General features: G+C 37.8%; 1 protein-coding gene across 22 annotated transcripts in view; it reads left to right on the top strand.

Moving 5' to 3' along the window:
• MECOM (MDS1 and EVI1 complex locus) overlaps positions 1-15,015 on the top strand; it is a 552,947-nt gene that overhangs the window by 531,085 nt on the left and 6,847 nt on the right. For all 22 annotated transcript variants that reach the window (XM_072807999.1, XM_072808000.1, XM_072807991.1 and 19 more), the window contains 4 exons: positions 3,741-3,907; positions 4,982-5,059; positions 9,173-9,342; positions 11,635-11,779. In XM_072807999.1, coding sequence (XP_072664100.1) covers positions 3,741-3,907; positions 4,982-5,059; positions 9,173-9,342; positions 11,635-11,779 — 560 coding nt within the window. The remainder of the gene's footprint in view (positions 1-3,740; positions 3,908-4,981; positions 5,060-9,172; positions 9,343-11,634; positions 11,780-15,015) is intronic.

The following is a 15,015-nucleotide window of genomic DNA, read 5'->3' as shown; positions in this document are numbered from 1 at the left end:
CTTTAATGGTTTTAATGAGAAACTTCTTCATGTCATCAATTATTGGCTGCCAGATAATAAATGTTAAGCTAAGTGCTTAGGACCCAGTTGATGATATCTTGCCTGCTGAAATGTTTTTAAAAATACTAACTCTATTTGACTAGAGAGATAGCTGCATTTTTTGGTAGGATCTAGGGAATTCTGTCTAAATATTAGTTTGCGTCAGTATCAAGTTAATAGCCTCTTGGGGACTGTAAGGGGTACAATGACTTCCTCTTCCAGACATCTGGCTGCAGATACCATCAACAACTATTATATATATAAATAAAAATTACTGTTCCATAGGAAAAAAAAAACCTGTCATTTACTGATCAGAGATTAGCCTGTGACATTAATAGGACACAGGGCAATGCATTTCTAAAATATATGATCTAATTTTTCCTCCTTTATTTTCCCCATTCTCAGCAAATTTCTTTTTTTTTTTATAGCAGTACACATTGCCCTCTTCATTGGGTTTTTCATAATTGAAATATATATGTAGCTAGATTCTGTTCCATTTATCCCATTGCATGTTGATTTTTAAATACCAAGCCAGACTTTAAAATGAATGTCAAAACTTGCTGCTTCTCCTGTAAAATGCCTGTCATTTCAGGAACAGCATCCTATGAGTCAGCCCAGAGAGTGAGAAAGTTAGGGTTTTGACCCAGGCACTAGATGAAGCTCATCTTAATCCAACACCTTCACTGAAGATAGAGACGACAGACTGTTGTTGGTCACAGAACTGCTAACCCACCCAACTGGCAGATGTCGGAGCCACTTCTATCTGTCCTAATGGGGACACTTACTCTTTTCAACTGAGGTCAAGTGCGATGAGAGCAAATCTTTTGAAGATGAAAGGGAGGGTTCAGTGGTGGCTTTTATGTTCAGTGGTTGCCAGCTGGACAGAGAGTGCTGCACGTGTGTGTGTATGTGTGTGTGGTGTTAATAGCTACCCTCGGCTCACTTCCCATCTTCCTTCTCTCCCTTTCCCTCACTCCTGTTTAATCTTTTCCTTTGACACTGGAAGCCAAAGGTGGGGGTGGCTTTTAATAGAAGCATTCGGGTCACCCCTATTCTTTTGCCTATCATCTTTTTTTTTTTTTTTTTGCCTATTATCTTTAAGAGTGTCAGCGTTTAGTTATCAAGCCCATCGTGTATTTTCTTGTTTCTTGATGGTTTCCCCAGATCGGAGTAGTTTGAAGTAATGTAATCACAGCAATCTTTCTTCAAAAGGAGGTATTAGCTACTACTAAAGCAAGACACATTTCTCAACAGCCAATTGCTCTTAAATAACTTGAAGGACTTGCAGTTTATATGTGCTAGAGATGAAAGGCGAGAATAAGAGTCATGAGTAAGCTATTTTCCATATAAAAGGCAAAGTGTTTCTATAAGATATATCGCCGCAGGAATCTGAGTGTGTCAGCAGGGCGGACACTCCAATGATTTAAAACCGCTAGATAATGAAACTTTACTCAAATATTAAATGTACATAAATAAAACATTAATAATCATCACCCATGCACTTACTATTCTTCCCAATAAATGTATGCGATCATGACCCTCACCCTTGCTTGTTTCTGCTAATCAGCTTGAAGGCCAGAGGTCATTTTTCACTCAGACAATTTATTCCGCGGAGGGTGGAATATCGAAATGATTTTCTGCAGGAAACAATTAGAAGGAATAAATGCAAATAAAATAGTATCATAAAATATTTCTGGATTGATTTTTAATAAATAAAACCCAAAGGAAGATGAAAATGCTAATGCTCCAGCTAGAGGGGGATAATGACCGTATTCTGCAGGGACAGAGTTTCCGCCAACCTCTCTGAGCAGCATCATCATTCCATATCTCTGCCCTGTGATCAGTATGTGTCAAAATCCTTCATAGTGACAAATGTGCTGTCCACTTGCATCTGTGGAGAATGTTTTAGCAGCTGAGTGATTATGAATCAAACCCCTGAGCTTCGAGCCCCTACTGCCTCCCAATGCGTTCACATTTGTCGTCTGACAAGTAAATGTATCTTGACTTTCCTCTGAGATTTTTTTGCACCATGTTTGATGAAAGACATTTGGCAAATTGGCAGTGGTACCCTGTACGTTGCAATTTGTAGCTAGCATTAGGAGTCTGGGCATGAAACGAGAGGGCAGGCTCCAGGCTCTTATGTTCAGTGTTCCCATAAAGGGAAAAGGAGGGCGCTAACTATAACATGAATAGTCATTTGAAGAATCGGGCATTTCCCTTCGTAAGAACCGAATCGTCGACAGGCCACCCTGTTAAGATTTTGCTTCACCGTAAGGAGTCAGTGGCATTCTGTTTGGCTGCCTGGCCACGGAATAGAACTTTCCTGAATTTCCCTTTTGAGTGGAAAGTGTTGCCTTTTATTTCTAACCTGAGCTCGTAAAATTAGGCCTTCAATTCGGTCCTGCCTTCTCATCAGTGAGAGAATCATCATCCTCTTGGGTTAAACAGTTGTTCAAATGTGCAGTTGTTACCATTCTTGTCCTTGCGTGGAGTCTCCCGGTCTAAACCCCAACACCCACCCACCCCCGCCCCAGCTCTTCGAGAAACACAGAGTGCATATAGAGTGCAAACACCTTTTTAACGGCTTTCTGAGCTCTCCAGTGGCAGAGTGCCTGAGAACCAAATAAATAATGGGTGAGTTGATTTAACAGGATGGCCTGAGAGTTTGCTTTTCTACTTAAAAATTCAGTAGTAAGCAGCTTCCAAATAAAATACGAGCACTAAGGAAACTTAACATTTTGGGAGGGTTGAAGGAAAGGAGAGAGTCCTTCTCGCTGAGGACAGTAAGGGTCAAGCTGCCCTTCAAAGTGGATGCCATCCTCCTCCGATTGGGATCGTCAGACACATGGGCAGGTGGACAGAAACTTGAAGGTTGAAAGCAACATAAATTAGGTTGTTTGAAGGGAAGAATTAGGCGGGGTAGTTTTGGAAGATTATTTCTCCGAGAGTGCGGTTACGCTAACTACTGTCCTTATAGCGCCCGTGCCAAGGTGTATTACGTGAAGTCACGATGATATATCACGAACTGCCTTTCAACTCAGTCTTTGTCCAGGAAAAAAAATGAATATTTCATCAAAATTCCTTGTATATGGTGCCATTTAAGATTGTCGCACATCCAGATATTAGGTTAACCTGGTCTTAGGCAAAACACCTCCTAGACATTCATTTTTTTCTTTCTGCCCCCCGCCCCACACACATTTGGCTTAAACTCTAACTCTGGAACACCTGCTGTGTTTCATGCTGTGAGTTCCTTTCGTGGGATGCCATGCTTCCTATGGTTTTTACTACCTAGGCAAGGTATGCAGGACCTTCCCCTGTGGTGTCCAGTTTATTCTTAATGTTCATAATGTAGCACTAAAGTTGTCTCTTAATTGAATAACAACAATCCAAGTTGGTTTTATTTTTGCCCCATGTATTTCATTGCTCGGTTGTATATCAGATTATGACAAAATGGCCTAACCAAGGTCTTAGGAAGAAGTTCACCCAGCATTTTACGAGCATGGTTCTACCCTCGTTGTTTCCTAAATCGACGAGTCCTTTTGTTGTCTAATATTGGGACACTACCACCTTTTCCTATAGTCCACTGCATTCAGCAGAGTCCATGCTTCCCTTTTCTTAAGGATTTCTTGGTTTGCTAGAGATTAGTACAGAAGAAAAGAAGTCAGACTGGTCCTTCATGGTCTTGTGCTCTTGCCTTCCAGATGTCAGCTATTGAAAACATGGCAGAGAAGCTAGAGAGCTTCAGTGCCCTGAAACCAGAGGCCAGTGAACTTCTGCAGTCCGTTCCCTCCATGTTCAACTTCAGAGCGCCTCCCAACGCCCTGCCGGAGAACCTTCTGCGGAAAGGGAAAGAACGCTACACCTGCAGGTGACTGTGGAGTGCCTTATGGCCGCCTGTCCAAAAATCCCCCCTCTGATTTCAAATGGCCCTGCTGTTTATTTTAGAAATTATTCCCAATTGGATGATTAATAGTGACCCTGATAGATCTCAAGCACTTCAAAGTACTCTTTATTTAGGGAGATATAGAAGTAGTGGTTTCAAAAAATTATTACTAAATGAGAATTTTAGCGCAGGCCATTTGGTTGTGATAAATGAGGTTGGAAACAGGCCAAATACTTGTTTCACTTTGATATTTATGAATTTTCTTTCACAGTTAATTATTTTCATCCGAAGGTATAATACTACTGTCTTCAAGCATACATTTATTAATTGTCATGGCATTGAAGAATAAGGCCATTAACAAAGGACGAATAAGGTCGATAAGTGGAGAAAGCTAGTTAATAAGTTTCTTGTTACCCATCAGTATTACAGCAAAGCCTGTTTTTTTTTCTGTTTTTTTTTCTTTTAAATAAAATTGTGCTTATGATTTCTGAATTGTCTTCAGAAATTTGTGGCATCTGACTCAGGCATATCAATTTATCTGCTCTTTGGAAAATGTGTCACTTTCTTTCCAGAAAAGCTTTTATAGGAACATACCTTGATGGATGAGGTCTTCGGATCTTGTCTGATCTGATACCGCTCAATGTACAGAGTTGTCACTGTGGCTAACATGTAAAATGAGTTGAAACATTTGAAATCTGTTTACATCAACCCAGAGTCACGGACTCTTGTCATTTTTTTATCCCCTTGTCTGGTTCAGTTTTGCGACTCTAAAGATACAGAGTTAATAAAAGAGGCACACGGGGGTCATCAAAACTAAAGTCTGTTTTCATAAACTGCTTGCTTATGCGTGAGCAAATTCAACCAAATCTCATAACACAGCCTTTATTCGTGGAGTTATTTATATCTGTAGAATGGCTTTGTTGCAAATGTTAAATACCAAAGACATGTGAGTTCCATGCAAGATTAATTAAATCAGGAATAAAGCATCTGGCTTCTATGCGGCTTGAGTGAAATAAAGTCGATTGTGCTGACTTCTCTTATAAACATCTTTCATAACAGATACTGTGGCAAGATTTTTCCAAGGTCCGCGAACCTAACACGGCACTTGAGAACCCACACAGGAGAGCAGCCTTACAGGTTTGACAATGATTTCTATTACATATCTTGGTTAATATTATAGTAGTTAGAGTGGATGTATTGCCACAATTTTAAAGGAGGCTACTTTTGTGCATGTCTGAGATGTCTGTCCTTTCGATTTTGAGTCAAAGAGTTGACTAGTGGCTAAGATAAAAATTAGAAGAGTCCTAATTTCTGAAATCAGGGCTTCTGACTGTTTAATCGGCTAGCAGGATCTAGGCTAGAATAAGCATTTAAGAAATGTTAGCCACTTTAAAAATTAATATTATTATTACTATTATTTGAGAGGGACAGAGAGAGAGAGAGAGATAGAGAGAGAGAGAGAGGTGGGAAGGGGCAGAGGAAGAGGGAGAGAAAATCTTAAGCAGGCTCCATGCCCAGGACGCAGAGCCCGATGGAGGGCTCGATCCCACGACCCTGAGATCATGATCTGAGCTGAAATCAAGAGTCGGATGCTCGACTGACTGAGCCACCCAGGCGCCTTCATTTTAAAAAGTATCTGAAAAAATTATTTTAGTGCCATCTCTCTCTTCTCAATAATTGGTGCTATATTAATTGACAATATCATAACATCACAGCCTCTCTTTCTCAAGTCTTAAATCTCTGCTGGGAGTTGACAAGCCGTCTATAACTTTGTTTCCCCAGTATAGCTAAGTCATTGTCCCCAGGTTCCATTAAGAGGTTTAAGGAATAAACCTTAAACCCCGAGAGGAAGAAGACGATGTGGAGCTAGGAGTAGAAGAGATGAAATAGAATATATTGTAGGAAGAGGAACAATCCTGCCAACAATTTCTAAACTACCTCTTCACTTATGCTGTTAAATGTCAAGATCGGCCACGTGACACATGAGACGTGTGTCTAACTTTAATATGTTATTGTTTGTTAAAGAATGAAAGTTATCAACATTCTCTTCAATTTTAAAATATAATCTACATTGTTTTATGTGCACTGCTTTGTACATAGTGTTAGGTACTCATAAATATTTTTTAAAAGAATATATGCTATTTATCTTAAGCCATATCGTAATTTCACTCTGCTTTGAAACTCTTATGCATTGCATATGTGTAAAATTATTTTTGTCTGCACGCTCACTTTTCCTGTTAAAATAAATGATTTCTTAGGTTTCAAAGACTTTTCTTTACATATAAGACTAAGAAAATGGGCAGACCGATGAATGCTCATTTGAAGAGAATTGAAATTTTAAGAGAAAACTAGAGGGACTTAAGCTCAGAAAATAATAATGTGTTTTCTTAAATTCTTTGCTTTCCTACATGTTTTATAAATTACTAATCATAAGTGATACTTCTACCTTATATGTAATAGAATGGACTTGACATAAGTCTCAGAGAGATATAAAAATGGAAGCTGTTGGTGATTTGCCTTTCTGAGAAAATTTCAGATCCCAGGAATTTTGCTTAAGTGGAAGAAAGATTTCAACACTTCACATTTTATTACAACCAGGGATCTGATATGCAACTCTATCATGCTCATTTTACTCTGAGCTTGAATCCATGGTTTTATTCTACCCCATAAATGGTATGTGTATTTTTAAAACTCAAGCCAGAATGTTGGCATAGCCAGAGATCTTAAACAATTATTTGTCTAGCTCCTCTGTTTTACAAGTGAAGAAATTCAGATGCACAGATGTTAATTGCCTTCTGTAAAGCCTGGTATTAAAAGATCCAGAATTAAAACCCAGACTTGGGGCTCCCATGTCACTTTTTATCTCACACCATGATCTCAAAGACTCCCATGACCCCTGTGTTTACATCCAAATTCTTGATAGGGTATTGCTCATGATTATGTTATGTATTCATTTTAAGAATTTTTGAAAGTTAGACTCGTAACTACCTACTGATTTATTGGAGCACTTATTGGAGCATTTATTGGAATGATTTCTTTATTTAAGAGCACTCAAAGCTTTTGCCCAGGATATTAGGGGAGGAAAGATACAAAATAATAGATGCTTATTGCCTAGAATGTTCTTATTGGCCGATTTTATTTATATTAGAGTAGATGATGCCTATTAGATTTGGAAAAGCCCCTTCACATGCAAGCAGAAAGTTAGAAACATGTCAAAGACAAAAATCTTTCTAATTCATGTTGTATGTAGAAAATGCTGTGAGTGAAAAATGTTTGGTGGCAGTATAAGTTTTCTCCAGCAGTGTTTTCTAGGTGGTTCTGCTTGATACAACACGATTGTGCTAATTGTATCATTATCCTCATTGTAGTGGGCCTTGGGAGTCAACAGTTATTACAGAGAAGGTCATGACTCAAATATACATTTTTTCCGAAAGCAGAGGCTAAAATATTACAACGACTATGAATGTGGGGTTTCACACGTTTTTCAATTAATATTATAAGTGAGGAAAGTTGAGGAACCTCATCATGCGAGGGCAGTTTTTTAAGGGGGAAAAATTAAATCAGCCCTTGAGTAGGCTTATTGATACTATGCCAAAGTAACTAGTTTAACAGATTTATTTTCCCCACTGAACCAACTAGACTTCTGGCATCACGTGGAGACAGCCGTAGAAACCCAAACAGTTCGAGTGGAATGGGGTGATTTTTGATGTAGAGCACTTGAACCACTGAGTCTACATTCAGAAGTGGGAGGAGAAGGACCCTTCACATATGGAAGAATAAGTTAAAGATTGTCTGGCTGCTAAGTTAGAAATTTTCACTTAAAAGTTGTCTAGAGAAAGGTTTTTTTTTTTTTTTAAGCAACACATATACCAAAAAGTCACACAAACAAATAACGAACGCAGTCTTGTCTTTAGAATGCGAAAGGAGGATAACCCCATGGACTACCCCACTTTTCTTCTTTATCCGTAAGAGCTGGGAAGTAGGGGATATGGGGGAGGGAGTTACATTTTTATTTATGATTAAATGAGAACTTCAAAATAACTTATGATATATATTTTTTTAATCACATGGAAGGCAGAAACAATTAGCCAACCAATAATAAGTGTTTTCCTGGAAAACAGACCTGGTTCAGAAATGCCATGAACTCTGTAAGAAGAACAGAAATGGAAAACTGGGGGGGAATTGGAAAAGCAGAGATTAATGAAGACCTTTATTTTATTCCAAAAGGAGAATTTGGTGCCACTCTTACTTTCTTTTTCTTTCTTTTTTTTCTTTACATTTTATTTATTTATTTGAGAGAGAGAGTGCGAGATGGTGGGGGGGGGTGGTGGCGTGGAGAGAGAGCATGAGCAGAGGGAGAGGGAGAAGCAGACTGCCTGCTGAGCAAAAAGCCTTACTTTCTTTTTTTTTAACCGTTTAAAGATGGGGGTGCCTGAGTGCCTAAGTCAGTTAAGTTTCTGATTTTTGGTTTCGGCTCGGGTCGTGATTTCAGGGTCCAGGGATTGAGCCCTGCAGCTTCTGTGCTCAGTGGAGAGTCTGCTTCTCTTTCTCCCTCTCCCTTCACCCCTCCCCATGTGCACTCTCTCTCTTAAATAAATCAATCGTTTAAAAAAAATACAGTTTAAAGGTTATCAGAGTAAAGGCTCTGGGGGCTTGTAATCACTAGAGATTATGAAAATCACTGTCTTTGGTTTGTCATAAACTACTCACTTTGCCTCAGTTTTAAAAAGTCTGGAGTTTACTGCTCTTTTTGAGAAAATAATGGAAGTTCCTGTAGGATTTTCAATTGAGAAAGTGGATTTTCTAACAAACTGTTTAATCAGACTCAAAATTTTTAATTTTGAAATTAAAAATGATCTTTTTACTCTATTTGAAGAATATGTGAATTTGTTTCATGTTTGTTTACAAAGGACTTATTGATATTATCCTAAGCAGAAGATAAAACATGCTACTATTTATTAATGTCCTTAATTTTGTGAGCTTTATCTAAAACATGAAAACTAAATGGCGCTAATAAATTTGGAAGCAACCAAATTGCCAGTATTTTATTATGGCTTTCCCTAAAGTCATGAAAAATCTTTAAAGCAATCAAAGTCTATTGGAATTGAAATCTTGACTGTGCAAATAATGTTCTTGCCTATGCCTTTTCTCTAAAATGTTTTATGGGTGATAATTTTGGATATCTGGCTGACTAGTCTTGAGAAATATCTTTTGATTTGCTTGCAAATATTTTCTCTGTTTATTTTTCAGATGCAAATACTGTGACAGATCGTTTAGCATCTCTTCCAACTTGCAGAGGCATGTTCGTAACATCCACAATAAGGAGAAGCCCTTTAAGTGTCACTTATGTGATAGGTGTTTTGGTCAACAAACCAACTTAGACAGACACCTAAAGAAACATGAGAATGGGAACATGTCTGGTAGGTAATCAATTGTGTTACGAGAAGATGGCTTAATTTTCTTACTTTAAAAGATAATTGTGAATAATACTGCATATCAAGTATACTTTTAAAAAAAGAGATAATTGTGATCTTTCTTCTGTCCTTCTACTTTGAGACCAGAGACAGATCCTAAAATTTACAACATGTTTCCCTTGAGATTATAGGGTGATGTGACTGCTGAATAATATACAACTCAGGACCTTATTTGGATTGTTTTCATATTCTCCTGGATTCATCTCGATGGGTAATCTCAAACAAAGAGAACCATAACGCAATCTCATAGGAAACTTATGAATCAGGATTTCCTAAATTGCAGAGAACAATCTTTCCACCTATACAGAATGGGGCTTCCGGGCATGGCAGGATTTCTCCAAAGTGGCAGCCCCAGAATACCATGCTCCAAATATTAACTTAGAAACCATGGCTGCTTTTGCAGAAGTCCTGCAGTTCAGAGAACAACCCCAGGGTAACTTTTCAAAGATTAGTGATAGAAGATTGTTGACATGATCAGAGCAACCCATAGCGAATGATAGTGGTGTGTCGTTCAGGTCACAGATTCTGATGTAGAATTAAGTTAAAAGTGGCAAAAAAAAAAAAAAAAAAAAAAAAAAAAAAAAAAAAAAAAAAAAAACTAGCCTTGTTCTCATTCAGACTTGCCAGCACATAGTTAGCAGAAGAAATGGTAGTTTTTCTTGCCTTCGCTTCTAAGAGTTAGATAATAAATCATTAATTAATATTTACCAATTGATGTATGTGTTTGGAGCCACCCTGTGCAGCCATGATTTGCTTCTACAGAATCTTGAAAATGACTTGGAGGCAAGGGAGGGAGCAAGCATGGGACTCAGGGAAAGAGATTTCAAAAACAGTAAAAAGTTGAAGCTGTACAAAGTAGTTGTTTTTACCTAAGAAAGTTATTTTATTATAAATCTTACCTCCCCCATACAGAGCCATATTGCTTACGATCTTGAGTGGCTATGACATAGAACTATATATACTGTTCATTTCCCTCTAAGCCAAAATTCAAATGATTGTGGTCTAAAGATACCAGATTTTAGAGACAGAAATTTAATTCAATGTACAAAATTGGCCACAGTTTCCAATCACATGCACCCTTACAGCATGTTCCCCTAATTTTTCTGATCAAAAGTATTTTGTTTTTTTTTCTGTTTTTTAAGATGTATTTATTTATTCCAGAGAGAGAGAGAGAGAGAGAGAGAGAGAGAGAGAGAACATGAGCGTGCACATGTGGGAGGGGAGTGGGGGTAGAGAGAGAGGGAGAGAAAATCTTAAACAGTCTCCTCACTGAGCAAGGAGCCAGTTGTGAGGTTTGATCCCAGGACCCCAAGATCATGACCTGAGATGAAATCAAGTTGGCTGCTTAATCGACTGAACCACCCAGGTGCCCCTAATCAAAAGTATTCTGGAAAATAATTGAGTTAAAAATGTAACATGTCCAAGTTCAATACTTATCTGTTGACTCATTATAACTTTATTCAACTGAGAAGTGTTCTCACCTCTCATCTTCGTCATCTAGACCATTAGGATGAACCGTTAGACTGTAGATATCTTGTGGGAAAGATAAACGGCTCAAATCAAATGGTGTAAATTTGACCACATTTAAGGGGTTGATAGTTGTTTAAATTTATAAAAACCTTAACAATCATCCTGTGATGAGGTATTTTGATCCTAATTTTACAGGTAAGGAAGCTGAAGATCATCCTATAATCGACAGATCCCATATTGTCCTCTTAATGCTGGCCCAGCTCAGACTCTGGGCTGGTGTGTTGAGTCTACTCAACGCCTCACCCATCAAACCAGAATACGGAATTGTTGGCGTGTGTTCACAGTCTTTATTTGGGAACGTGCTTTAGCACAGAAGCAATAAATACATGCAGACTGCAGCCAGGACTGAGTATACGGTTTCTTCTGGCAGCATCTATTTAAGGCTTCTTTATAATTGGCCTCACCTTGCTTCCTCGTTATATGAATGAAAATATTCTCATGTCACAGTGGGAATGGGAGGAACCTGTGGGGGAAACATCTTTGGGAGACCGTACCTCATGATGTCAATGGTATGAAATATTCCCCAGGAGACTTTCATTAGGATGTATGTGGTAATCTGGGAAGACTTTGGCCTCCTAAAGTTACCATTAATAACATTCAGAAGAGCCTGTTTTAGGAAACAACGCCGATCCAATGAGGAAGAAACAAGGTTCAGAGTAAGTTGAACACCACGAGTAGTCTTTTTCACCAAGGGCTCTCTCCCCTCAGGTACAGCAACATCATCGCCTCACTCCGAACTGGAAAGTACAGGCGCGATTCTCGATGACAAGGAAGATGCTTACTTCACAGAAATCCGTAATTTCATTGGGAATAGCAACCACAGCAGCCAGTCTCCCAGGAACACAGAGGAGAGGTAAAGCTGAGTTTTTCCTTTTTTTTTTTTTTTTTAAACTCTCTGATTTCTGAAATCAGTATGTTCCAGATAGATTTGCTGTGCTCACTTTTGTGACACTAAGGTGACCCCTGCCACCGATGGCTGGCATTTCTTTAGTGCAGACTAAATCCTAAATGCTATCCTAAGCACTTTACACGTATGAGTTAATTTAATGATCATAACAGCCCCACAAGGTGGTGACTATTACTATGTGATTTTATCAGGGAAGGAATGGAGATATCGAAGGTTAAATATCTTGCCAGAGGTCATGCCAGTAATTAATAAATGGGATTTGACCTGGGCCGTCTGGTTCCAAAACCCAGACTCTTACCACTGTTCTGTTCTGCTTCTCTTGATAACTAATTAGAATATTGTATCAAAACTTGCCAAGCAGAGGGAAAGCCAGCACAGGGATTCAGTTGATTCAGTAGTGGTTACTGTCACACATCACGTGTTTATGACAGGTAGCCTGTGACTCCAAGTACCTGTGGGGGGATCTATATCCATATCTACATCTATGTCTACACACTTGTGTATGTATATATACATACCTATATATAAAATGCCTATTGAATGTCATTTAAGTATCTTTTTTTTACCTAAAAACAGTTGAGACTTCTTGATTCAATTCTGTCGCTACCTATATACTCTCAAGTGGATATTCATTTAATTCTGGCATTTTTGTTTCAATGGGTGTGATCCTCCTTGTTTTTAGTGACCCGGTGCCCTGGCCACCTCTTGTCAACATCAACATCAAGCATATATGGGGCTTAATTCATAAAGAAAAACTTTTAATGCTGCTGCTAATAATAGTTAACACTTATCTGGTATTTACATCTTATGCGATGTTAAATGAAACATTATTTTACCAAAAATACCAGATCTCATTTTTCTTGTTTCCAATTAAGTATCTGATGTTGAGAACTGAATTTTTTTGAACATAACTACCCTACTCAATTAGGATGTTGCGTAGCCGATTGTAATATCACGTGAAGTTAGTGAAGGCTCCATTACGTTTCATCACACGGGTACTATTGTTAATGTCCTCTATTTTTTCATGCTCTTAGAAGTCAAGTAATTGTTTTAGGTAGTTTTTAAAGTAAGCCAAGCTTCAAATAAGCATAATATCCCCAGATAATAAAATTATATGGCCACGTCTGTTCTTCAATGTATATAAAAGTGTATTTAGGGGGAAAAGGAGAGAAGATCTCCTATTTATTACATGACCCTTCCTGGGTTCTAGGAAGTCTGCTAAGAGCTATGACTTTGTGCAGTTGGATATGTCTTCCTCTCTGCTTGCCCATTTGTGTGTGTGTGTGTATGTGTGTGCATATGTGTGTGTGTAAAAGAGAGAACGGAGGATGAAAGATGAGCAGATGATCAGAAGTACAAAGTAGTAGGAACAAGGAAGCGAGTCACGATCTTACATTTTGATAATGATATTTACACGATACAAATAAGAAATGTTGAGCAAAAACCACCATTTGGGTTCTGAGATGCCTTCTCAGATTTTCTAGTACTTACTTGGAGATTTGTGAGCCTGCATGTAGCTGCGACATCTGGCTTCAACATGTCCAAACAGCACAGAAGTAAGAAGATTGAGTCATTTAACTCCCCCCTCAACTCCTATCGGGGCTACTTTTGATGAATAATTTATCCTCCATAAATTGCCACATTTGAAAGCATAATTAACAAATAGGTTTTCTTAATCATGTTGGCTTTGTTACTTTTGGTTTTCATCCATGCATTCTTTTGTTCTTCTACTTTTTCTTTCATTTTTAAAAAATAACAGTTTCAATCCATTCAAGCTAGCAAGTTGGCAGTGTATCTGGAAACTAATAATTTATGTCTGTGCAAAACATGTTTTCATCATTTTTTGATAAAAGTGGTTAAGAGACTGGCTGTATAAAAAGATTAATAATGATAATATGACTTTTTTTAATACGACTGTTTTTAAGATTTTGCTATGTGCATCTGTCACACCCAACATTGTTTTGTTTATTTATTTACCTTGGGAAATCTGAATATTAAATTATACTCATTTTTTTAAATTTATTTTTTATTGGTGTTCAATTTACCAACATACAGACTCATTATTTTTTTACATGGGGAAAGGGATGGGGTACATTGCTGATACTCCATTATGCTGATCTCGCATAATCTGAGAAATAATTCCATTGAATGTGAATAGCATACATTTCTGTAGCAATAACTTAAATTTCAACAAGCTTTCTGAACTTAGGGAAGTGCCTTAACTTCCCAGGTCATATATCCTTAAAAAGAGTGGGTTAGGAGGAGATACTCTAGTCCAATGCATTTGTAATCAAGTTGGAACTAAGTTAATTTTGACTTTTAAATATTACAATGAAACTTAAATTCAATTTTTACATTCCTTTTTTAAAAAAAAATTTATTTATTTATTTTAGAGAGGGCACAAGCATGGGGAGGGAAGGGGGCAATCAGACTCCGTGCTGAGTGTGGAACCCTACGTGGGGCTTGATCTCACAACCCTGAGATCGTGACCTGAGCCAAAACCAAGAGTCGGATGCTTGCCCGACTGAGCCACCCAGACTCCCCTCAATTTATACATTCTTTATGTTTATTTTAAAACCTGAGAAAATTGTCCTACTTTTCTCAGTGCTCTCAAATGTGTTAAATTGGGACTTCTGTGTAATTAAACTCTTTTTTTATATATAATTAAACTTTTGAAACACATAATACTATCTTTGGAACCACCAACTAGAGTATTACAAGTGACTTTTAAAATATTTAAAATATAATAAATATTCTTCTGTATCACATCAGACATGCATGCTAAGTAAGCTTCGAAAGATACTTGCCCAATTGCATTTTTAGATAACTACCCACCTCAATGTTCTTCTGGGAAACAGAGAACTTTTTTTTATATTCAGACCCTCAAGGATAATTTGAAGACAGTACAAATAAGTGAGCTCTCAATCACTTCCAAGTTTGAACAGGATGTCTAAGTGGCATATACCACAAATGTCACCTAGAAATATCAAATACCGGTAGGTCCCTGGGAGCTATTTTAACATTTTCGTTGAACCTTAGATTCACTTTAGGCATGTGTGTTGAGGTTTTTGTCAATGTTGTTCAGGGATATGAATTTTCCAAAAACCTATTTTTTTAAATGGTGGGCACTTCTATGATAATTAGGTAACATTACGTAGAGAAAACATATGTAACATATGTAT

Source organism: Canis lupus, chromosome 31, assembly GCF_048164855.1.
Source record: "Canis lupus baileyi chromosome 31, mCanLup2.hap1, whole genome shotgun sequence".
Lineage (NCBI taxonomy): Eukaryota > Metazoa > Chordata > Mammalia > Carnivora > Canidae > Canis > Canis lupus.
The sequence above is the reverse complement of the archived record's forward strand: the minus strand, read 5'-3'. Positions and strand labels throughout refer to the sequence as shown.